At 39.5% G+C, this 26,460-nt stretch overlaps 1 protein-coding gene across 8 annotated transcripts in view; it reads left to right on the top strand.

The window, feature by feature from the left end:
- Positions 1 to 26,460, top strand: part of kidins220a (kinase D-interacting substrate 220a) — a 68,028-nt gene that overhangs the window by 6,303 nt on the left and 35,265 nt on the right. For all 8 annotated transcript variants that reach the window (XM_017475864.3, XM_017475863.3, XM_017475862.3 and 5 more), the window contains exons 2-20: positions 5,804 to 5,969; positions 7,530 to 7,628; positions 8,217 to 8,315; positions 9,539 to 9,637; positions 9,865 to 9,963; positions 11,290 to 11,388; positions 12,292 to 12,489; positions 12,681 to 12,779; positions 13,737 to 13,835; positions 13,934 to 14,032; positions 14,740 to 14,917; positions 15,032 to 15,196; positions 15,328 to 15,507; positions 18,648 to 18,813; positions 19,206 to 19,357; positions 19,585 to 19,871; positions 23,122 to 23,262; positions 24,702 to 24,939; positions 25,097 to 25,188. In XM_017475864.3, coding sequence (XP_017331353.1) covers positions 5,838 to 5,969; positions 7,530 to 7,628; positions 8,217 to 8,315; positions 9,539 to 9,637; positions 9,865 to 9,963; positions 11,290 to 11,388; positions 12,292 to 12,489; positions 12,681 to 12,779; positions 13,737 to 13,835; positions 13,934 to 14,032; positions 14,740 to 14,917; positions 15,032 to 15,196; positions 15,328 to 15,507; positions 18,648 to 18,813; positions 19,206 to 19,357; positions 19,585 to 19,871; positions 23,122 to 23,262; positions 24,702 to 24,939; positions 25,097 to 25,188 — 2,721 coding nt within the window. In that variant the 5' untranslated portion in view covers positions 5,804 to 5,837. The remainder of the gene's footprint in view (positions 1 to 5,803; positions 5,970 to 7,529; positions 7,629 to 8,216; positions 8,316 to 9,538; positions 9,638 to 9,864; positions 9,964 to 11,289; positions 11,389 to 12,291; positions 12,490 to 12,680; positions 12,780 to 13,736; positions 13,836 to 13,933; positions 14,033 to 14,739; positions 14,918 to 15,031; positions 15,197 to 15,327; positions 15,508 to 18,647; positions 18,814 to 19,205; positions 19,358 to 19,584; positions 19,872 to 23,121; positions 23,263 to 24,701; positions 24,940 to 25,096; positions 25,189 to 26,460) is intronic.

Raw genomic sequence — 26,460 nt, 5'->3', positions numbered from 1 at the left:
CCACCATACTTAACAGTAGGGATAAGGTTCTTTTCTGAATAACCCACCTTAAGTGTTTTTCCCAAAAAAGTGACCACAGCCAAAATTCCACTAGCATCTATTGAACTCTAGGCGCTTACATTTGTATTTAGATGAAAAAATGCTTTCTTCTGGCATACCTTCCAAATAGTTTGTTGGCGTGGAAGTGGTGTCTAAGTACAGATTTGGTGACCCCAGAATGCTTCTACAAATCTCCATCTGTGATCCTTGGAACAATAGCAACATTGTCTGATCATCGTGATCTTGTAAGCACAGTATTTTGTCCCACTACAAATATACATAGGTGTTTTTGAATCTGATGATTAAGATGGATTTGGTTGTCAGTCTTGATTGAGTTAATAAGTAAGTAAGTAAAGCTTTATTTATATAGCACATTACAAAACACTGTTATAAAGTTCTTTACAGAAGACGTATACAAGAAAGTAAAATCAGTAGTAAAAATAAGTAATAAAAGACAATAAGCAAAAAAAAAAAAAGGCTAATGAAATAAAATAGAATAAATAAATGGAAAATGAACTGGTTTGAGGAAAGGCCCCAGTGAACAAATGTACTTTAATATACTTATTAAAAATACTAATGGAATCAACTGCACGTAGGTTTTCAGGGAGAGAAAGTCAGACTCCCTGCTGTTCAGCCTCGTTTAGAGTACAACCAGCAGGTTGCAGTTGGATGACCGAAGTGATCTAGCAGGAGTGTATTTAGTGATCATATTACAAAGGTATGTAGGAGCACCATCATGAAGACATTTGAAAATTAATAGCAGGATTTTAAAATCAATTCTGTAAGAAGTAGCCTGTGAAGTGATTTAAGTGGCAGAGTGATGTGATTCTTCGGTCTAGTACGTGTCGGCATTCTTGCAGCTGCATTCTGAACTCTCTGTAAGTGTTTAATGGAGGTCTTTGGTAAGCCAACCAAAACACTGTTGCAGTAGTCGAGCCTTGATGTGACAAATGCATGTATGAGTTTCTCACTGTCTGTGTTGGAGAGATATCACAAACTCTAGAGATGTTACAAATGTGATAATATGCTGTTTTACGAACATTGCTAATATGTGTTTTTAAAAAAAACTGAGATCACTGTCAGACACGATCCCCAAATTCTTAGCACAGTTAGCACACTCTTAAGGCTTGAGAGACAAGGAGTCTAGATACGGACTAATTAACTTTCTCTGTGCATCATTTCCGATAACAAGTACCTCTGTCTTTTCTTTATTTAGCTGTAGAATGTTCTGTGACATCCACACGTTTATGCTCTCTATGCAGTTTACAAGGGTGCTAATCGCCTTGTGGGCATCTGGTGCAAGTGAGTGATAGAGTTGCGTGTGATCTGCATACTGATGGAAGGAGATGTTATATCGAATAATTACACCAGCTAATGGCAGCATATGCAAGTTAAATAACAAAGGACCCAAAGTTGAGCCTTGGGGAACACCACAAGATATTGCATGACATCTGGAGGTGTGTGTAGCCAGTGCAATATAATATTCCCTGTCACTTAAGTAGGATCTAAACCAATATAGGACTAGGCAGTCGGTTAATCACAGGGTTGACTGTCAAAGGCAACACTGAAATCTAAAAGAACTAGTCCTTATTTTATTGCAGATGATTTAAAACTTTTAAAAGAACAGTTTCTGTGCTAGAAACTGGACTGAAAGCCAGACTGAAATGTCTCATTGAGATTATTGATGTTGAGATAGTTATTGAGCTGTATGGACACAATTTTTTTTTTCCATTATTTTGCCCAGAAATGGAAGATTAGAGGAATTTAGGGTCTGTAGTTACAGAGCACAGAAGAATCAAGATTGTTTCTCTTCAACAGACACCTAACAATAGCTGTCTTGAAGGTGTGTGTGGAAAAATTCCTTGCTGGAGGGACAGATTAATAATGCTCAGGATGTCTGGTAATAATGAACTTAAAACCAATTTTAAGAAAGCTGGTGGGTAATGGGTCAAGAGCGCAGCTAGAAGAGTTCACAAGAGATATAACCAGGGCAAGCATGTTAGGGCTGACCAGTGAGAAAGACGATAGATTACATTTAACAGCGATAGGTGGACAGTTAGAAAACGTACCAGCAGTACAAGTGCTGACTGTGTTTTGCCTTATGGTAGTTTTATCGCAGAAAAAAACTGCAAACTCCACACTTTTCAGTTGTGAAAAGGTCTGATGATATTTGAGGTGAGGGTTTTAGCAGACTATCAATCTATGGTGGACAGTATGGGAATCTGGGGTTGTCTTTGTGGCTGTCAATTAAACTCTAGCAGACCTCATTTCGTTATTAAGTATTTTCAAGTTGTTTTGTAGATAGCTTGGTGAACCGTAAGATTTGTGTGCTTCCATTGCCTTTCTGCTCTTCTGCAGTCTCTTATTAGTCTTAAAATGGAGATGCTGTTTCTCCAAGGGGCAGGGGGCAACAGATTTGATGCATTTGGTCAGCCTGACACTAAAGCTCTCCACTGGAGTGTCTAAGTAAGGGAGTGAAAAAGGGGGGAGTGATGATATGAGCTCCATGAAGGACGCAGCTGTATCAGCAGTTAGATAGCACTTAGTGACAGTCCTCTTATCACTCACAGTGTTAGTACATGTTGAAATTTCAGAGAAGACACAATAGTAGTCAGAGATGACAATGTCGACCATCTTTGGTTCATTAATAGCTAAACCATACGAGATCACCAGATCCAGTGTATGTGTCTGGGGCCAGATACATGCTACATAAGGCCAAACGAGTTTAGTAACCCTGTGAAGCTGACAGTCGATGGATCAGAGATTACATCCATGTGGATGTTGAAATCACCCGTAATTAATACACATTCATAGTCAGTTACATTCATGTCCTAGAAAGCAGTTCCCCGAAATCATCAAGAAAACCTTTAAGTCCAGGAGGGCGATCAATAACTAGGTGGGTTTCATTAAGTACAAAATTGTAATTACTGTCGAGTCATGTTTCTGCCAGGAAAAGAAAATCCAGCCTGTGTTTTTCAACAAGTTGTCCAATTACAAAAGACTTATTTGTTAATGACCGTCCATTTAGTACTGCAGGTTTAAGAACAGGGAGATGTGATTTGTTCAGTAAAATAATTACTTTCATAGTTCACCTCAATCAAAAGACATGTATTTGAGGACCTCTTCCGCTTCCTACGGTCATGCCAGCGGGTATTTCAAATGACCGGAATATTGTGAAAAGTAGCATGGTTACCTACATGCCAGACACGCTCACTGGTAGGGACTGGTAGGGAGAAGGATTAAATCTTGGCGTGCATTGCTGATTGAGCTTAGTCAGAAACCCATGCATTTCATCCATTTCTTCGGTCATATTTCTCAGCAGTCTGGTAACTACTAATCTGAGGGCTGACTATGGCTGTGCTGTCCGCTTCCCGGGGATTTGTGAGTAGCATTTCTGCTGTTGCTGCTGAAAGCTGTTAAGAGTGGATGGGAGATGCTGTAGATTTGGTTAAATGTGATCCCGGATCGGTTTTCCTACTTTCAGAATGTAAGTTCTAAGTCCTTTTTTTAAATTTTTTTTTATTTTAAATCTATCTGGATTTAGCTTTGCTCCCTGCTGTGGTGCATTGAACAGATTAGACCCTTTCTTGCAGGTTTCTGAAAATGTGCGTTGCCTAACTGCTGTGGAAGATCAATGGTACACAACTTGAGGCCTAAGAATGTAATTTGTGCGGAACACAAGAATATCGGGTTATTTTTTGCTTTTGAACAGGTAGAATTGAGGCTCTTTAACTTCAAATCAGTCAGGCTTCCTCCTAATCAGAGTTGATAAAGCCTTAAAGCTACTGTGTGGTTCATCATTAGCCAGCACAGTCTTACCTGTGCTCTGTGCTTCTCTGAGCACATTTCTCATTATTCCAGATAAGAATGGAAAAGTAAGGTACGTCCTGTAGGCCAGGGTTATTCGGCTTTAACTAACAAGCAGGCCAAACTTGGAAAATAACAAGGTTGTACTGAAAGTCTGTGAGGAACACTTCTATAATATCTCTGTCTGCCAAACTGACCAGTTATCCCATTTCATGTAATGGATTTGGAGATGGATGCATATGCAGTTAAGAGCTTTATTAAAGAGAGGCAGGCAATTCCAAATCGTAGGTCAAAAAAGAAGCGAGGGGTCAGGCGATCAGTCAAACGGGCATCAACTAGGCTTAGACTCAAATCAAGAAACAACGACGAGAACCGGATCAAAACAATGGGAACGAGGACAATGATTAGAGGCTTAGTGTGGCTCTGGTGGCAAAATGCAGAAACGCACATTACTTCTCCTCGAACAAAGGGTTTAAATAATTAACATAATCAAAGGTGGTAACACAAAGCAGCTGAGACATTAGGAAATGACCAATAACACAACGGGGCGGAGACAGGACACAACGCGCTAAATTCTCCGGCAGTCAGCATGAGGGGAAATCCGTGGCACCCAGTAATACTGAGCTTTGTGATGATACAACTGGAAAAAAAATAACGGGACATAGCATAGTATTTTAAAATATTTTATTTAAAGCTTTTCATGTTTCGCAGAGCAAACAAACAAACAATGGCTCGCTAAACCCACCATATATATATATATATATATATATATATATATAAAATGTGTGTTTTATAGTAAAGATGTAAAATAAATAAAAGATGTCAAATCTGTTTAATGTGGTCTGAAAAATGATCAGAATCCCCAAAACAACCAAGCTCCAGTAATTCAGTGTAGTCTAAAACAAATGCTAGGTTACAGAATGAAATTAAAATGAAAAAAATAAACTTAACAGTCATGCAAGAACATCTAAGAAAAGCGTCATTAAACAGTCCCTCCAGGATTTCACAATCGCAGAAATTAACGGAAACTGTAATATTCGGATGAGCTTGCAATTTTTCAAAATCACTGCAGATTTTCCGCAGATTTGGGCCAAGACGCGTCATGTGATGTCATCACAATGAGTACAGCTAAAAGGTCTCAAAGGTACAATAGCAATTTCACTCATTCAAGTAGTGTTCCACAAAAATCTCCGCAAATTGCATCGCAAATTTTTAAAAAAAGCTGCAGCTAAGTCAAGCATTTTTGTCCGCAACAATCACAAAATAAAGAAAAATCCTCTATGGACTGAAGTAAGAACCATAGTGTTTTCTGCCGAAAAATTGTGCACAGTGATTCCAGCTTAGGCTCCAGATCCACCACAACCCTGATCAGGATTAAGTTGTTTCTGCAGATGAATGAATGTAGAAGATTTCTGGAACATATCACATAATTATCAGCATTATAAGAAAGCATGACTTATTTGTTTCCTAAAGTGGTCATCATAATTAGTAAAAACATTACCCCACATCCCAGTTTTGGTATCTTACAGTACTCTTGGTTAATAATACAGTCCTTTTTTATGTTAATTAATAAGTAATGGTCCTACTACCTTGCCATACCGGTAGCACTAGGAACTAGCACAGACCTGTTATTCCATGAATATAACTGCTGGTATGTTTGTTTGTTTTACATGTCATGACAGAGTTGTCACACTTTAACTATATAATAAATCTAGTGGTTTACATTTAGCTAGAAATATAGAGTCGTTATATTATATATTTGCTCAACATTTCACTTGCACCAAATATCTGGTAGTGACTTGGAAAGACGCACTGATCACATTTAATAAAAGAAAAGATCTTTCTTAAAAGATTTAAACTGCTGGTATAATGGGCTCGCTGTAGCTATTATCTGATAACAGCATGGCATTTGACTGAGAAATAGAGCTCTAATGCATCCTCTCCTGTTGTTCTTTAGCCTGTAACAGGTGTGGAGAATTAGTGGCATAAACATGGACACCACAGGCTCTCTGAAGATGACTGTTGCGGCCTCCCAGAGCATCTTCAGCCACGTGGAGGAGGAGAACCTGTCAGCCCTGAGAGCTTACCTGGACAAACACCGTGACGTGGACAGCAGGAGTGATGTGAGTGAGAGACCATGAAAGAGATTGGATGTTTATACACAGCTGACTTGAGAGGATATGAATAAGGGAGAATGGTGGAGGTTGGTTTAGGAAATGCAGACTTTGTGTCAATGATGCATACCAAATACTTGTTTTTTTATATTAAACAACTCCATCTGGATATTCAGATACATTTCAGATTCACACATTTATAAATAAGTATGGGTATAAATAATTATAAAAAGTGTATACATATGAGGTAACACATAGGCCAAATTCCCTTAGCCATTCATAACATTGGATAAGACCAAGGAATATAGCTGTGGTGTGCGGCAAAAGGTTGTTGAGCTTCACAAAAATGGGAAGTGGCTATAAGAAAATAGCAAAAGCATTGAAAATGCCCATTTCCACCATCAGGGCAATAATTAAGAAGTTCCAGTCAACTGGAAATGTTATGAATCAACCTGGAATTGGACGCGTGTCTATATTGTCTCAATGCATTGTAAAGAGGATGGTTCTGAAGTCACCTACATCACCACAAGTTGTTTAGAAGGGTTTCAAGAAAAAAGTCTCTACTCTCATCCAAAAACAAACTCAAGCGTCTTCACTTTGCCAGACACTACTGGAACTTCAAATGGGATCGGGTTCTATGGTCAGATGAAACCAAAATAGAGCTTGTTGGCAATAAACACCAGAGATGGTTTTGGCACACAGAGAGGTAGCCATATGGAAAAGTACCTCATGCCCATAGTTAAATATGGTGGTGACTCCTTAATGTTTGGGGGCTGTTTTTCTGCCAGAAGATCTGGACATTTTGTTAGGATACATAGCATCATGCACTCTAAATATCAACAGATATTAAATGAAAACTTGACTGCCTTTGCCAGAAAGCTTAAAATGGGCCCTGGTTGGATCTTCCAGCAGGACAATGATCCAAATCATACATCAAAATCAACACAAAAATGGTTTACTGACCACAAAATCAAGGTCCTGCCATGGCCATCCCAGTCCCCTGACTTGAAACCCATAGAAAACATGTGGGGTGAACTGTAGAGGAGAGTCCACCAGCATGGACCTTAAAATATGAAGGATCTGGAGAGATTCTGTATGGAGGAAAGGTCTCAGATCCCTTGCCATGTATTCTCCAACCTCATCAGGCATCATAGGAGAAGACTCAGAGCTGTTATCTTGGCAAAGGGAGGTAGCACAAAGTATTGACTAAAAGGATCCCAATAATTGTTGCACACCTATATTTAACAAAGATATATATTGTATACCTGTGTTGTGTATGCAGTTGTTTGATATGCATGAGAGCAGAGTATTTTTGTGAATTGTTTAAATAAAAGATCAAAAGGTTAAACAATAAACGCAACTTTTCACAGCCTTCTTTGCTCATATTTACCAAGGGTGAAATATATATATATATGTATATATATATATATATATATATATATATATATATATATATATATATATATATATATATATATATATATATATATATATATATATAAAAAAATGCTCTAAGCCTGTTTGTGGCTAAATGTGGCAGCTCTGTGTCTTTCTTTTTTTTTTCTCCAGAACGGACAGACTCCTCTCATGCTGGCGGCTGAGCAGGGCAGCGTAGAGATTGTGCAGGAGCTCATAAGAAGAGGAGCCAATGTTGAACTGGATGATGTGGTACACGCTGTTTCTTATTCGACCTCATTACACACCATTTATTATCAATAAAAAAATGCTTTTTACACGGGAGGATCAATATCAATACCACCACTCAGTGAGCAGTGCAGTATTCCAAGAATTCTCTACGTTAAATATAAGTACACATAGCTTTTGTATAGCCAGTTCTTCAGCCTAAATATGTTCTCATCCAGAACCCTGACTTTACTAGACGGAATTTATAGAAAAAGATTTCCTGTGTCTCGGAGTGATGTCATTGTGGGTGGACCTGCACTAAAGTGCTAGATTCCCCCAGGTTCACTCATAATAGCAGGTGGCCTGCAGAGCTGTGTAATTGGCATGCAAAACTATGGTTCAGCAAATGACTGGGTGATGACATTCATCATACACACACCCTGAGGATCTCACACACCTCTAGTATCATACAGTACCTTGCTGTTCACTGAGCGTTGTCAACCATAGAATTCGGGCACTCATGACTACTTGGTATGACCAACTGGTACGTCTTCTAAATCTCTAAAAGTTCTTCAGGTTGAGAAGAGGGAACATTTGGTCAAGCTTCCGTGTGGCTTTTTGTCTTGTACGTAGGATTGCTGGACTGCACTGATTTCCGCCTCCAAGGAGGGCCATGTTGAGGTGGTGAAGGAGCTGCTGGCCAACAATGCAAATCTGGAGCACAGAGACATGGTAAACATCATATAGTACATACAAAGCAACACTTTTTGTTCAACAGCTTTTACTTGTGTTAGTTCCACAAACGGGTGAAAACCACTTCTCAGACGATACTTTTTGTTATAGAATACATACAATATATTTCTAACTGAGGTTTGTAAGTGAACATTTTCTTAGCACACTCTGCAATCCTGAGATTAAAACATATATGAATGTTGTGCTTTTTGCACACGGTTGGCTTCATTTGTTATATTTCATTGAACCCGCAACATGTTTACGCTCTTAACGCAGTTCATTTTCCTCATGATGCCTTTTAACAACTAACATCTAATATCCAGTCCTGGAGCTGTCACGTGTGTTACACATTATTGAAGCTTTCACCTTCAGTTAAAGAGAACAAAGCTGTTTAACTTGCGTTCGCAAACGGTTCTATAATATAATCTGAGAACTGGACTTTTTTTGTTGTTGTAAAAACGAATTGTATTCTCTTTAATAACAAATGAAAGAAACATTTTTATAGTGGACCTGTTTGAAGCGTATTGTATTTATTTCTATAATTGACTGTTCTTTTTGGGTACCGGTATCTTGGTCCGTTGATTTTTCACTCTTAAAAAAGTATACGAGCGTTAGAATTGAGGAACAGCTTTATGTCACAATAATCATTGCTCCAGTTGCAAAGCAAATAAAATCTGAAACTGGAAACGGTACAAATTTATTAAATGTTTTTCTCAAAGAATTTCCATAATCCATTTGCTTTGAAATTATTACTGCTGAATGTCACGCTAACCTCAGTAAGTGTCTCCGATGAGAACTGTATTTCCTCAGCAGGTTTTCCTACACTATGTTAATGAGATATTCTTGTTTTATTAGACCTACTCTCTTATCTCCTCCATATAAGCTCTAGGATATGTGAAATGAACGTGATGTCTATTGTATAGCGCACACTTTTCTTCTGCCTGCTTTCGAATTAGCAGATTAATTGCATAGGTTTTTTTACAAGTGTGTTATACATCTTTATCATTTCCCGTCACAGCGTTTGTATGGAAAAGTGTGTCATGGTGCCAGTGTGTCGGTAGGACAGTGCTAATAATAACAGGCTGAGCATGTAAAGTAAGCCTGCAATCTGAGTAACACTCTGACTCAGGCGAAGTGTGTTTAGGAAAACAACCCAGTGACTTTACTAAGGACATGTAAAAATACTGACGTGTGTATGTGTATGTGTTTGCGCGTGGCTGTAGGGCGGCTGGACCGCTCTTATGTGGGGAGCGTATAAGGGCCGTGTGGAGGTGGTTCGCCTTCTGTTGGAGAAAGGAGCAAACCCGAACATCACTGGACAGGTACGCAGTTCAGTACGCAGTCCATCACAACAGAACACTGCGCCTCCATTTTTTTAAAAGTGGCCTCATGTAGAACACTCACTCATTTAATAAATAAATAAATACATTCTCTTTCCTGTGTAGCACATGGTGGTATTTTTGATGATCTGATCTTGAAGTGAAATAAGAAAAATGAGAGGTTTGTATATGTTTTTGGGTGTCTTATCCATCCGTGCCTTTTCCTACAGTACAGTGTATACCCCATCATTTGGGCAGCAGGCCGAGGCCATGCCGAAATTGTTCGGCTTCTACTACAACACGGTGCTAAAGTCAACTGCTCTGACAAGGTGACTACCATCATCACCCCCATCTGAACATGTTGCTGACTTCACAGAGAAGCAATTCAGCTGTATTTATGTAAACATCCTCTAAGATACAGGAATACCTTCCATTCCCACAAGGTTTTAGTATGATAGTAACCATAGTACAGTGAGCTGTATGCCCTTGCTGAACGTTAAACACAGTTAATATACACTACCGGTCAAAAGTTTAGACACACCCATACTTTATTTTTTATTATTTTTTCACATTTTAGAATAATAATAAAGTCACCAAAACTCTACAGTAACACGAACAGAGCTATTGGAATTTTGTTGTGATGAAAAATCCAAAATAAATCAAAATAATTTCATATTTTAGCATCTTCAGAACAGACGCCGTTTTTGCCTAGAATTTCCAGTAATGTGTTCTTGGCATTTTCTCAACCGATTTCTTGAGGAATCCACCTGAGATGCTTTTTAAGCAGTATTAAAGAGTTCCCACCTACGCTGGACACTCATCGGCTGCTTTTCGGAATATTTCGCTCCAAGTCATCCGTTTAAAAAAACTTTTTTTTTGTAATTAAAATGTTAGATTTCTGACGAAAGAAATGAATGTTTGCAGAATTGTATTTTTGTCTAGAACACAGATTTCAAACATTGAATCATACACCTTCAGATCAAAAGGTTTTTAAGATCATGAGAAACATTTCAGTCAAGCGTCTCCAAACTTTTGACCGGTAGTGTAGGCAGAAAGAAAAAAAAAAAAAAAGAGAGAGAGAATTCACAAACAAAACCAGAATGTTTGTCCCTAAAGAATACAAAAGCAGCAGACAGTCCAAAATAGTGCGCAGCTTCTGGTTGTTGACATGGCGAAACACAACTTTGCACTTCTAATCAGTAAAGACTGTTCTGTTCAGTGAACTTCTGACATTTGACTCCTTATACGCACTATATCATATAAGAATTAGCTCACCGTAACACGGAAGGCACTACCAATGCACGGTTTTAAGCTTGTGCAGTTCGATTGGCTATCATCAAACACATTTTAAAGGAGTCGTTTGTAATTTCTAGAGATCTCTGCTAACAGACGTGTTAACAAGCCAACCCCTCACCCTCTCGTAAAACTCATACTTAATGAGTTGGCTTTTAGGTAAAAGTGGAGCTCAGTTTCCACAGAGGGCGGAGCTTGTTTCTGGGCCAGTAATAATGTACAGTCCTGAAATGAAGAAACTAACTATATTGAAAATTGCAGTTTAAAAAAATGTATATTTAAAATGAAATATTTAGAAACTAACTGCACCTTTTAATAAAATTGTTAAATATATTCTTTTCTATCCTTTATCTTTTCATCAGTACGGCACCACGGCATTGATCTGGGCAGCGAGGAAAGGCCATTATGACTGTGTGATGCACCTGCTGGAGAACGGCGCTAATGTGGACCAGGAAGGAGCGGTGTGTGTGTGTGTGTGCTGGTCATCTGAGCTTGATGTGACTTTTTCAGGGATATTTAATAGGATGTTATTTAAGGAAAACCTTTTCTACTTGTAACAGTAATGTATTTCTCAGTACACAGTTACATTCTTTTATAAAATAGGGTTTTTTAATGTATAGAAGTTTATAAGTTATATAGTTATATAAGTCTGATATTGCCTGCACCGTAAGGAATAAAACACGACAGGGCATGCTGTTATAAGAAAATAATCATGAACGAAGTGGTGTAAAGCTCAAAGTGGTAAAGACGTCACACTTTTTTTTTTTTTTACCATTTATAGTTACAATTATCGTTGCATCAAAACCAGCAACTATAAACAGTCATTTCCTCACTAGCATCGAATTTAATAAGGAACAATAACAGCTCGTCACGTTACTGAGAAACCGGAGTCCTCTGTCCTGAAGACTCTCCAGGGAGTTAAAAATGTGCTGACTATTTCAAAGCACTGACACTGGAGACTCCTTCCATAAATGTTAAATAAACGTGTCCTTACAGAAACCTTCACCATGTTAATGATTTCTGTTTTTTTTCTTTGTGACATAACATTTTTTTTTGCACATTTATTATAAGCCTTAGATTATGTGACACATCCCCCTCGTACAAGTCCCTGTGAGTTGTACAATATATAGAAACAAGTTTATAGAACTATAGAAACAAAACGTATTAGAATGAATTAGAACACACCTTCCGACCAATCGGATTAGAGAATTCAACAGCACTGTGGTATAAAGTACTACATTGCTTGATAAATGAAAAGTATTTAATTTGAACAGGTTTAATTGTAGACACGTGATCTATAATTAAACTTCAGAAAGCTGATTTGGATGCGTCTCTCTCTCTCTCTCACTCTCTCTCTCTGTCAGAACTCAATGACGGCTCTGATCGTGGCAGTGCGTGGCGGTTACACAGAGGTGGTGAAAGAGCTACTGAAGAGAAACCCCAACGTGAACATGACGGATAAAGACGGAAACACGGCACTGATGATCGCTGCAATGGAGGGCCACACTGAGATAGTGCAGGATCTGCTGGACGCAGACACCTACGTCAACATTCCTGACAGGGTGAATACCTGTTCTCGTATTCTTGCTTTTTCCTTTGGTGCACTTTCTTCAAATACGTTGTTTTTTGCTTTTTGTTTTTAATGCAAGCAAAGGTCAGAATTTAATGGCACCAACAGAATGAATGTCCTGATAATTTGTATTTACATTTATCTGTACTGTATTTGTGTTTTTATCTGTGCTTTTTGTCTCAGAGTGGAGACACGGTTCTAATTGCGGCAGTGCGAGGAGGCCATGTGGAGATTGTCCGGGCTTTACTGCATAAATATGCTGACATTGATGTGAAGGGACAGGTACTTACATTTTCCTTCGTCTTATTTTTCTCAGACTTGAACGTCCCTAATTGTTTTAATACGCCTCTATAACCCGCTGACTGTATCCTTCTTTAGAATATTTCACATTCATTTCATAATGTCTATATTGAGTCACCAAGCCGCTTTAATAGGAACACGTACTCATTCATGCAGTTATCCAATCATCAGTTATACAGCAGAAGCATAATGCATAAAATCATACAGATACAGGTCAAGAGCTTCTGTTAATGTTCATATCAAACATCAGAATTGGCTAAGATGTGACTTGGACCATGGAGACCAGGTTTTAGTATTTCAGGAACTACTGTTCTTCTGTGATTTTCATACACAACAGTCTGTAGAGTTTACACAGGATGGTGCAAAAAAAAAAACATCCAGTGAGTGTCGGTTCTGTAGGCATACGTGGCTTGTTCATGAGAGAGATCAGAGGAGAATGACCAGACTGGTGATAAGCTGACAGGAAGGCTACAGTAACTCAAATATCCAGTCTTTACAACTGCAGTGAGCAGGATAGCATCTCCGAACACCTCAAACCTTGAAGCAGATAGGCTACAACAGCATAAGGCCACTTTGGGTTCCACTTTATCAGCCAAGTACTAAGAGACTACAGGCTACAATGGGCACGATTCACCAAAACCTGACAGGTGAAGACCGGAAAAAAGACCAGGTGATGTTTTTCCAATCTTCAACTGTCCAGTTACTGTGAGTCTGTGCCGACTGTAGCCTTCTTGTATGACAGAAATGGAACCCGATATACTGTTCTGCTGTGGTAGCCCTTTGGATGTTGTAGCCCATCCAAGCAGGGGTTCAAGTATTCCTATTAAAGTGGCTGTGAGTGTATAAAACCATATAAAAGCGGACAATCTCACTATCCAATTTTCATATGTTTAAATGCAGTGGCGTTCTTTCATTATCTCATGTGCTTCCTCTACACAGGACAGCAAGACTGCCCTCTACTGGTCAGTCGAAAAAGGCAACGCCACCATGGTGCGAGATATCCTGCAGTGTAACCCTGAGACAGAGGCCTACACCAAGGTAAACCCAAACCACTTGACTTCCTGGGAGGAAGAAAATACCACAGTGTTCTGAAATCACCACTTTCGTACTTGTCTGTGTGTGATTCTACGTTTTAGGAAGGCGAGACTCCACTTATTAAAGCTACCAAAATGAGAAACATTGAGATTGTTGAGCTTCTTCTCGACAAGGGAGCGAAAGTGTCTGCTGTGGACAAGGTAACAGTTTCCTGTGCTCTTTGAAAAATGTATCTGAAAATAGACAATTTCATTCACAGTGTGCAGGGGCGAAATGATTTGAAATTGCATTTTTGTTGAATTAAAGGCCTGGATAAGTAGTGTCGTGTTAACTTTACATTAATCTGATGTAACTTCTTTTCTTATACAGTTTAATCTATTTTGAAAACGGTTCGAAAACATTAGCTGTCACACTCCTCGGATAACACGTTACTCGAAAGAGAAGGGGTGAATGATAATCTGAAGCACGCATGCACAGAAATTTCTGGACCAATCAAATTCAGACAATAGGTCAGAGGGCAAGTCCCAGCCAAGCTGGCACTGTTGGGCTCTTGAGCAAGGCCCGTAACCCTCTCTGCTCCAGAGGGGCCGTATCATGGCTAACCCTGCGCTTTGACCCCAGCTTCCTAATAAAGCTGGATATGCGAAGAAAAGAATTTCACTATGCTGTAATGTGTATATGTGACAAATGCAGTCTTCTGCTAAATGATCTATTTATCTAAATTAGAATTGGAAAAAAAACATGCAAAATTTCAGGATACCTGTAGATTTCCTCCAAACATCATAAATGAGAACATGTAATCACAACTCGGCTTGTACAAGTGGCAGTTTTGTTACATATACAGTGAATTTGTGTGTGGAATCTCAGTGCTTAGTAATTATTGGATAAGTAAACGCTGCGCTTTCAGAAAGGAGACACAGCGCTGCACATCGCCATCAGGGGTCGGAGCAGAAAGTTGGCCGAGCTGCTATTGAGGAACCCTAAGGACGGCCGCCTACTCTACAAGCCCAACAAGCAGGGCGAGACGCCCTACAACATCGACTGCACGCACCAGAAAAGCATCCTCACCCAGATCTTTGGTGCCAGTGAGTGTTTTCCTAACTCGCATTTGAACAAATCTTTCTTTAGCTTTCTGATTAAAACTAAATAAAGATTCTGATGTTTTTTGTTTTCTTTTTTCTTCCCCTGACGTATTATAGAGCACTTGTCCCCTACGGAGTGTGACGGCGACATGCTGGGTTATGACCTGTACAGCAGTGCGCTGGCTGACATCCTTAGTGAGCCCACCATGCAGCCACCCATCTGCGTGGGTCTGTACGCTCAGTGGGGCAGCGGCAAATCCTTCCTGCTCAAGAAGCTGGAGGGTAAGAGCACCACTGCACATTTGTCTCTTTATACACCAGTATATGCTGAACAGGTATTGTGTAGTTGAACATTTTATGCATTGTGCTTAATTAAAGTAGGATGGCTAAATGAGCTGTCATGTTGTTTTCAGATGAAATGAAGACGTTTGCAGGCCAGCAGGTGGAGCCATTGTTTCAGTTCTCTTGGCTGGTGGTGGTGCTGACTCTGCTGCTGTGCGGCTCTGTAGCTGTGATTCTTGGCTTCTCTGTCGATCCCAGGCTGGCCATTGCTGTGGCCCTCAGCCTGCTTGCTCTGCTCTACATATTCTTTGGTGGGAATCTCTTAGGAATTGATTCAACTGCTATGGCTAAAAGGGATCGTTTATACATCAGTTCACACAACCTTGTATAATTTTTAATGTCGAACGCTGACTAAACGTTGGTTAGGACGATTCCATTTCTCACGACAAACTAGGGTAGGACTAATATTACTGTATATTAATTTCACCAGGTTTATCAGTGAAGCATAATCAGTATTCAACTCTTTTTATTTATTTGATTTTTTTTCTAAGAAATAGACCAGTGGTTCTCAATCGGGGGGCGTGCAGAGATCGGAAGAGGCGTGCAAATTTTTTTCAAGAAAAAAACAGACAGGGCATCATTTGGATACTCTGTATTTTATTGCTTTTCAAATAGAATGTGCATAAATGAACAACTCTGCGTGCCCTCTCTCTCTGCATTTTCTTTTTTCTGGGGAGAGGCAGAGCTTAGCCTGCCTTTTATCTAGCTGTCAGTTTTTATTGTTGTCAGTGTTTATTTTTTATTTTTAGAATAAAAAAGTGCCTAGCAACTTTTTGGACAAACCTTAGCAACTTTCCAAATGTGGCCAGTCCTGTCCTGAAAGCGCGAGATCTTGCTTTCCCGCTGCACTCTCCCCTCTCTCTGCGTCTGCTCTGTCCAGTGAGAGGCCGAGAGCCGGAGATTTAACGACGTCATGGATAACGAGAAGCGCCCTTCGTCCCGATTTACATCATTCATATGCGAACGTATTTAGAACGCAAGACGAATGTAATGCAACATGTTTAACATGTAAAATAGTCCACATTATTACAGCCTAGTTCTCTTGTTCAAAGTAGTTATAGTGTTCAGAAACATTTTTGATCATTCATGTTCCATACCTGTCCGTTATATTGTTTTATAAACGTCATAAAAGTTATTTCTTAAAAATCACAAGTGATTAAAGTACAAAAACAAAAAAATCGATCTATCAAAAACAGATTATAGATTAGGTATATATATACAAATAGATAGATAGATAGATAGATAGATTTTATATAGAATAGATAATCATTATACCAGGTCTCCTCCAATATGGGGGGGGGGCGTGCCACATGATAGGGAAGGCTTTAGTTGCAAAAGGTTGAGAACCTCTGAAATAGACCATTTAATGCCTTTATTTTATTTTACTGAACTACTAGTGTAAAAATGTATACAATACAACAAGCAGCTTTTAGGGATGTTCATGTGCAACCTGTGTGAAACTCGTATTCACAATAATTTCAATAGCACATCAATGCAGTCTAAGTTCTATGTGCAACTTTAGTAAAGGGAACATTCAGAAGATTAGACTACTTCCATTGTATAAATGTCTAGTCCCGTGCTCCCAGCCTGTCTCCATGCTAACTTTGTTAAGCTTTTTAGCCCATGAGAGGAAGTAGCAGCTACAGCCAGACACATTCTATTAATCAGCTTTACAGCAAATCAAATTACCAAAACCCATGTGCTGTGTTGTTTATAATATCATGTGTGAAGACTGTTAGTTTTTTTTTTTTTTTTGTCCAGCAGAGAGCAGCGCTGTACAGTGACAGAGATTGTCTGATTAGTTTACTGATATCCAGAACTGCATCATAGAAAAGAAGAGGGAACAGGGTGAAAGGAGATCCAAAATAAAAACCTCACTAGACTTAAACCTGCATCATTAGCAGGTTTTTCCAAATTAAACTCTAGTACACAATACCTGTTTGGAGCAGGATACATTTCAGAATCAGTATTTCTTAAGAGTGTGATTGGTTGCTCAAGGTGAAGATTCCCCTTTGTGTAAATCTCAAACATTCTGCTGCCAGAGATCGCTTTTAATAGTGTAAAATAAGTTTGACTTTCCCCACAGATTTGTTTCATGAACATAAACCTATTTAAAAATTAGGCTCATTATTAAACAGTGTATAATAATATTCTGCCTATTAATTAGCGGCCTAGATGTTGAGATTATTTATAGACCCATTTATTTATTTATTTATTTATTTAACTTATTGAGGCATGGATTATATCTATTCAGTTCACATGAAAGTTAAACAGGCTACTAACTATAAGAACTTAATAAATATTTTATTACAAAATATAAAAAATCTGGACCCATCCAGACCCTACTTTGAGACCTAGTGGTTTAATGCATGCTGGGTATTGTAGTGACTGAATACTGATGGACAGCGATGAGGAATTGTGGGTTGCGTCCCAAATCGCCTACTTGTAATATGCACACACAATTTTTTGTTCAGAAAAAGTATGTACATTTGAGTGTGTAGCAAAAGAGTATTCAAGTGCTGGGACATGCTAACACGTCATGAAACGGGAGAGAAGTGAACGTTGTCGCCTAGTTACGCACACTCACCGCAAACAAACTCGTTGCATTTCATCTTTTCTTCATTCATTATGCCTTATAGAATTTATAATATATCATGTAATTTCCTATTCCCTTGATTTATTTTTCCACATTTCATTTACACCTCTCTAAAATTCGTTAATACTCATCCGACCATGATTGCAGAGTGAAATCGGCAAAGCAAACCGTCAAAAAACTCCTCCGCCTTCGCTGAAGGAGTTTTAGCCAGTATTTAATGGTAAATGGTCTGCACTTATATAGCGCTTTTATCCAAAGCACTTTACACTGTGTCTCATTCACCCATTCACACACAAACGCTCACACAACAATGGTAGCAGAGCTGCCATGCAAGGCGCTAACTTGCCATTGGGAGCAACTTGGGGTTCAGTGTCTTGCCCAAGGACACTTCGGCGTGTGGAGTCACGTGGGCCAGGAATTGAACCGCCAACCCTACGGTTAGTGGACAACCCGCTCTACCACCTGAGATACAGCTGCCCAATATTAGCTGAAAGTGTCCACAGATTCATCGGAAATAGTAGACCATCCGGGTACCTCTGGGATCTTCATTTTAACACACTACGATTCGGGAACACACTCATTCAAATCTCGGATACTATTTAGGACAGTAGGCGAATTGGGACGCAGCAGTGGATTGTGCCAAAACACAATCCCCTGTGCTACAGAATACTGCAGTTTTATGCCAGAATTCTCCTTTAAACTTCTCCCCGTTATGTGACTTCCATACTGTTTCTTGTTTCTATAAAGTCAGAAGTTCAATCTGTTTTGCTGACTGTTTGTTGTTTGCTGTTTTAGTGCTGGTGTATTTTGGAGGGCGCAAAGAGGGCGAGAGCTGGAGCTGGGCGTGGCTCATCAGCACCAGGCTTGCACGCCACATCGGCTACCTAGAGCTGCTGCTCAAACTGATGTTTGTCAACCCACCAGAGCTTCCTGAGCAGACTACCAAGGCCTTGCCTGTCAGGTACTGAACACAGAGCCATGACTTTACTAATAAAGCAAAAGCACTTTCAGTAATCAAGCAGGGATTACATTTACATTTGCTCATTTGGCTGATGTGTTTTTTTCTTTCCAAAATGACTTAGAATTGAGGCAAGATACAATTAAGCAGCTGTTGGGATTTGAACTCATGACCTATGTTCAGTAGCTCTTAACCACTGTGCCACCACTGTGTTCAGACGTGTAAATAGGTACAATTTAGACACCTAATTAATATAGCATTAGTGAAGCTGTCCACCTTTTTAATAAATAATTATGCAATGTTTCTGAAGGTTTGAATCCCTGGTTACTGAGGTCAAAAATAGCAAGCTACTGATGTGTGTGTGTGTGTGTGTGTGTGTGTGTGTGTGTGTTTAGATTTCTCTTTACAGACTATAACCGCCTGTCGAGTGTGGGTGGGGAGACCTCCATGGCTGAGATGATTGCCACGCTGTCAGATGCATGCGAAAGAGAATTTGGTTTCTTGGCCACCAGACTCTTCAGAGTCTTTAAAAACGATGAGACGCAAGGTTTGAAACTGCTTGCTTTAATTCCACTTCCTGTTTTACTTCTTTAACTTATTGGTGCTACAGAGCAAGGTCTCAACAGTGTATTTGGTAACAGCGAATGAATGTTGGTGCTAATCGGAATGCTAGGATTTCCTTCGTTTTTTTAAGACGCGTTAACAATTCTGGCCAAGCTAACACCTGCATTAGTATTACAGCATTTGTCTCTGGCTCTTTTTCTCCATCTTCAGGAAAGAAGTGGAAGAAGACATGCTGCGTGCCATCTTTCGTTCTGTTTGCACTGACTCTGGCATGCCTGGTGACGGGTATGGCCCTCTTGGCTATATTTAAAGTGGATTCAGCTAATGTGACAGTAAAAGCGGTGCTAGTGGCTGTGGCCAGCGTGGTGGGCCTCGCTCTGCTGCTCAACTGCAGGACCTGGTGGCAGGTGGCCGACTCTGTGCTGCGCTCGCAGAGGAGGAGGCTGCACAGTGCTGCCAACAGCATGCACAAGCTGAAGAGCGAGGGATTCATGAAGGTATACAAGATCTCTAAACATACAGGTGATGCAAGTTTGCACAGAGAAAGGTTTTTGAACACTGTATATTTTAGCCATCATGAGATATATATATATATATATATATATATATATATATATATATATATATATATATATATATATATATATATATATATATATATATATAATATAACACTTTTTTTGTCTTTTATTAAATGGGTGATGTAAATGCTTAAATTTTTGGAGACAACCTAAATCTGATTGGAAAAGGCAGCTTTAATTAGGCACTTGTAGCAGATGGTGCATATTGATCTTACAATTGATCATACACTCACTGAGCACTTTAAGAACACTGTACTAATACTGGGTAGGGTCTCCCTTAATGCTCAGAACATCCTCAATTCTTCATCTAATCCTACCATCTAGAACCGCCGCTTGATGTATGTTTTTTTTCTTTATTGAACCATTCTGCGTAAACTCTAGAGATTGTACTGCGTGAAAATCCCAGTTATAGAAATACTCAAACCAGCTTGTCTAGCACCAACATTTAATCACTGAGATCACATTTTTTACCCCCATTCTGGTGGTTGATGTGAACCTTACCAAAAGCTGTTGGCCCGTATCTGCATGACTTTATGCATTGCCCTTCTGCCACACGATTGGCTGATTTAGATAATTGCATGAACGAGTAGGTGAACAGGTGTTCCTAATGTAGTGCTCACAGAGTGTATATTTATAATGTTAACTAGTTTAACCTGTAAATGTCTCATCTGCTATTTAATAATTACTTAAATATTACTATATTGGTCATTGGAACATTTTGTATAATATTGTTCCTTATACCACAAAGCTGTTGAATGTTTTAAGCTGATTGTTCAGAAGGTGTTATACTGTGCAGTCATGTGAAAAAATAAGTACATCCCATGGAAATTGTTGGCTTTTTGACATACTTGGACAAGCAAACATTTGATCATCTTTGAAACAGTGCCTATTAATGAAGTTGATATACTTGAACAAAACCAATAAGGAAAATTAGCTATTTAAATCATTTATTCAACAGAAATATCAATAGATGGGATATTCTTCTGTGGCAAACGTAAGTACACCCTTAGCCTCAGAAGCTAGTACTGCCCCCTTTAGCAGAAATAACTTATTGTGGGCGTTTTGCATAATTGTCCACCATTTCTTCTATTTGAGCTATTCCTTGGTGGATTTGCTAGTGTGCTTAAGATCATTATCCTGTTAAAAGGTCCACTCTTTTATACAATGCAGAATTCATAGTTGAATCAATGAATGTAAACTGTCCAGTCCCTGAGGCAGAGAAGTAACCCCAAACCATAATATTACCACCATTGTGCTTCACAGTTGGTATTAGGTACTTATCCTTAAAATAAATAAATATATATAATATATATGTCTGTGAGAGAGAGTGTGTGTGTGTGTGTGTGTGTGTGTGTGTATATATATATATATATATATATATATATATATATATATATATATATATATATATATATATATATATATACATATATATATACACACACATATATACATATATATATATATATATATATATATATATATATATATATATATATATATATATATATATATATATATATATATATATATAATATGAATGAGATGTCTTTGACATTTGTTTGACATATTTTGGAACTACATATATAATTACATTATACAGATGCAATCGAAATTATACAACCTCCATTGCAAATCAGGTTTATTGTCAAAATTTACAGACTTTCAGCTGTTTGCAATGAACAATGAAAATGAACAACTTTATTCAACAAAATTATTCAGCCCCCTGAATAGAATCCCTCACAACAGCACAAATATGCAAAACAGGTGTTGCCTCAAGCACACCTGATATAACTAATCAAGGGGTTCATTAGTTGCACCAGGTGTGCTTGTGCTGGAACACATGAAATAATTGAAATACCAGAACTGGCTAGGGGTAGGAAATACATGAAATACCTGGATGGGGCAGAAAAAGGAAGTTATCAAATGGCTGCAACTAGATTTCTGAGAAGGCAGGTTGTGAAAATCCCTCGAGTAACTGAAAAAGACTTGCAGTAAGACTTGGTGGCAACAGGCACTGAGGTTTCAGTGAACACAGTAAGGCGCATACTAAACACAGAAGGATTCCATGCCAGAACTCCAAGACGTCCACCACTACTGACCCAAAAGTACAAGAAAAGTCAGCTCAAAATCATATAAATAAGCCACAGAAGTTGGGCTTTTGTTTGGGATTCTGTTCTGTAGCGCGATGGAACAAAACTGGAACTTTTCGGCAAGATGGATCAGCGGTATGTCTGGAGGAAGAAGAATGAAGAAAGAACACTGACTACAGTCGAGCATGGTGGTGGCTCGGTGATGCTTTGGGGCTGCTTTGCATCCTCTGGCACTGGAAACCTGCAGTGTGTGGAAGGTATGATGGATTCATTGAAGTATCAGGAAATCCTAGGAGAAAACGTCATGCCGTCTGTGAGGAAGCTGAAGCTTGGGCGTCAATGGACCTTCCAACAGGACAATGATCCCAAGCACACCTCAAATTCCACCAAGGCTTGGTTGCAGAAGAAGTCCTGTAAGATTCAACATGGCAATTACAGTCAGCTGACTTGAACCCCATAGAAAATCTCTGGTGGGATTTGAAGAAGGCGGCTGCAGCACGCAAACCCAAGAATATTACTGAACTGGAGACCATTGCTCATGAGGAATGGGCTACGATTCCTCAGGAACGCTGTCAGAAGCTGGTGTCTGGCTATGACCTGGCAGCAGGTCATAACAGCAAAATGGTGCTCTACTAAGTATTAAAGATGCTTTCCATGAAGGGGTTGAATAATTTTGAAGCTGAGAGAAATCATTATATGTTGTATTTTCAGTTGAATTTGGGGAAACCATTTGAAGCATTCGTTGTGTTGAACTATTTCAATTGCTTTTGTTTGATTTGTTCATTGCAAACAGCTGAATGTCTGTAAATTTTGACAGTATACCTGATTTGCAATTGGGGTTGAATAATTTTGATTACAACTGTATTATAATCATAAATATACTATATTAGTACACATTTCTATAATTATCTCCCCCTGCGATTCTTCACCCAATGTTTGAATGTCTCCAATGTTTATAGCTGTTCTACTAAGCTACACTGAAGGAAAAAAAAATACAGTAGCATGTTGTGTTTTTTTAATTTTTTAAAAAATTTTTTTATTTTTAAATGATTGCTTGTCTTGTCTTGAGCTAGGTGCTCAAATGTGAAGTGGAGCTCATGGCTAAAATGGCGAAGACCATCGATGGCTTCACTCAGAATCAGACTCGTCTGGTCGTCATCATCGATGGCCTGGACTCCTGTGAACAAGATAAAGTGCTGCAGATGCTAGATACGGTGTGTGTGTGTGTGTGTGTGTGTGTGTGTGTGTTTGTACATTTGGTCAGATTGCAAAAAATTCTGCAAGAAACAACATTTCGGAAATTTCGAATCATTCCCTCATCTTCCTCCACTTAACATGAAGGCACAAACAGCTCTCAATCTGACTGAATGGTAAACACTTTCATCAATTTCTCATTAACAAAGCAGAACTACACACTGTAGCTATCAGAGTTCACCCCAGAAAGTTCAGATTCCTCTTTTCCACCTGGAGTAATAGAATTTCCTTCAGCCAAACGTTATTATTTGGGGATATAATCCCCTTGTGTTGGCAGCCTGCTCAGTGCTAATGAAATCTCCCTCCTTCCAGAGCACCTGAAACCTCAAAGACCCCTTTGTGGCTTATTTAGTCACATCACTTTTAAATTCTGAGCATTTTTTTGCCTCCAGTTTTAATAGAAATTACAAAATTGAATTTTTATCGCAAGCTAAATGTTTTCTAAGCTTGCCGTGGCTAAAGTTCCATAGCGGAAAGGATTTGCATACTACTATGAATGGAAATGGCCTGTGGAGGATTATGGCATGTTGGGAAAGAGACAATAAGGTTTTTGTGGCCCACTGCAGTATAAACAAATATTTGAGCTTCGACGCTAGCCTGAGGCAGCACACAGCAGTAATTAACTTTTTTAAATAGTGTACAAATCAGTGTCCTGTGACACATGGCCATGCTCGAGTCTCTCATGAGTCTGGAAAGTCCCTGTCATTTCCCAGACTGGAGCTTCTTCACTAGACCGTGACCTTTCTATTTGGTGTCCTGTACTGATAAAGGCTCTGATTATATTTTAATGTGCAGGAATAAACTTTACATGCAGGCATTACTGAACCAAATTCTTTTTCAAGTGTTAACAAATGGGCAAGATGCTGAGTCTCATTGATTTCAGACGGCTGAATAGAATAACAGTCTCAGCCTACCACAAATCATTATTATTAAATGATGCAGTGAATGTCACATTACATGAGAGCGCTACCATATTTTACTTTGATTTGATTTTAGTTATGTCAATAAAAATATATTGAATTAAGGATAAGCCTTATTAAAAACGCAAAGAAGCAAAAATAAGGCACCGATATAAAGAAAAGTGAAACATTTGCATAAAATACATGCAGTCGAGCACCACTGATATTCCGCTTCGTGAAGCTTTTACAGTTTATATTAAATCTATAGATCTCATATGTAGAGATGGTGCAAATCAGTAGAAAATCAAAGTGGTTTGTTGTATGTTCTGCCAGACTTAAATGCACAGGCAATGAACCCAATACTAGTCCTGGAGTACACCGCTGTCCTACACATTTTCCACACACTTGTGATTGAGCAGGGGGAAAACACTCTAATGTCAAAGGGTTACTCCAGGACCTGGGTTGGGATGTGGCGTTCTAATGCATCTCTTCCTCTGCAGGTGAGGATTCTCTTCTCCAAGGGCCCCTTCATCTCCATCTTTGCCAGTGACCCCCACATCATCATTAAAGCCATCAACCAGAACCTGAACAGCGTGTTGCGTGATTCCAACATCAATGGCCACGACTACATGCGCAACATAGTGCACCTGCCCGTCTTCCTGAACAGCCGTGGCCTCAGCACGGCTAAGAAGCTCAGCATGGCTGCGCCAACCAACGGAGATCTGCTTGCTGCTGAGGGTAAGTAGAAAAACATGGCAGATATCTGTGAAAAAGCTATGCATAACGATCAACAAGGATAAACAGCCCACGTTACGACTTTCTAATGATCTAAAAATGGATATAATTTTATATTAATTGGTTACGTTTGTGTTTTGGTGCCTCTGGGATCCTGCAGCATGGCATGAGGATTTGGACAGAAAGTTTCAGTCTCAGAACAGTCTCGGAGAGCAGGCCAAGCAGGGAAGTAAATCGACTCTGAACAGGAGGGTAAGTCTCAGCTGATTGAAAAAAATATAGACTTGAACCCCATAAATAAACCAGTGGGTCATGGATTTGCAGAACAAATTTTGAGTCATGGGGGACTTAGTGGTTAGCACATTTGCCTCGCACCTCCAGGGTTTGGTTTTTGATTCCCGCCTCCTCCCTGTGTGCGTGAAGTTTGCATGTTCTCCCCATGCTTCGTGGGCTTCCTCCAGGTACTCCGGTTTCCTCCCCAAGTCCAAAGACAAAGTGCTGTAAGCTGATTAGTATTTCCAAATTGTCTGCGATGAGTTGGCACACCGTCCAGAGTGTCCCCCACCTTGTGCCTCAAGTTCCCTGGGATAGGCTCCAGGCGCCCCACGACCCTGTGTAGGATAAGCGGTACAGAAAATATATGAATGGATGGATTTTGAGCTATCATAGCTCTGTGAGTGCTTCTCGTGCAAATATCTTCCTCCTTCAGAGGAGCAAGATACGAGCATCACGCTAGCACTCAAATATAAGACACACAGTGCTCACTCTGTTGGCGTGCTTGTGTTTGTTGTTCGTGTGCATTCTCCATGAGGCTGGCAATGTGGAGAGGGATGCTGTCGGAACCCCTGGATGTCGCCGAGGAGCGTCTGTAATTGATTTAATGTCTGTTTACCCTCCCCGCTGAGATGGCATTGCCTAATGACAGGGTGCAGCAGCAGTGGGGCTCGGTGACAAAGCTCTGGCACGGCCGGCATCTAGTGGGAGGCTAAATGGCTCTGCTGCCTGCCCTGCGAGTGCCCCATTTGTTTGCCTCACTGATTTATCAGCCCTCTTTTCATTCGGCTTTTGGGGACACGATCCTTTTGTGCTGCCTCCGACGCTGGCGCGCCTGGCAGTCGTCCTTGTTTTTCGAGAGTGGAAGTTCATGTTTCGCCCGTTTACAAGAAGCTCATCAAATCTTTCCCAGCCATTACAGAGAGGAAGACGCATTGGCTGTACCTCGTTCATGCTGATTTAGCTAATGTGAACTTCTAGGATAACAAGAGCATTGGTCAATACATATCAAAAAATTTTTTAGGGTTGTGATGAATGAGGGCTGACCCCAAGTTTTTTTGTTCTTGTTCTCAGATTTTCCAAAAAGCGCATTTAAGTGTTTAGAGTGATTTTGCATTTATTTATTGGGGTTTTTTTTTTTTTTTTTTTGAACCAAACGGATAATGTGCACTGAATAACCACGTGTCTGAGTAGCCCAGTTTCAGTCTTGGGCATTTTAACCTCTGCCTTCCTGCTGGCTTTAAAAGGGCT

Source organism: Ictalurus punctatus, chromosome 9 (genome assembly GCF_001660625.3).
Source record: "Ictalurus punctatus breed USDA103 chromosome 9, Coco_2.0, whole genome shotgun sequence".
In the NCBI taxonomy this organism is placed as follows: domain Eukaryota; kingdom Metazoa; phylum Chordata; class Actinopteri; order Siluriformes; family Ictaluridae; genus Ictalurus; species Ictalurus punctatus.
This window is presented reverse-complemented; position numbering and strand designations above follow the sequence as displayed.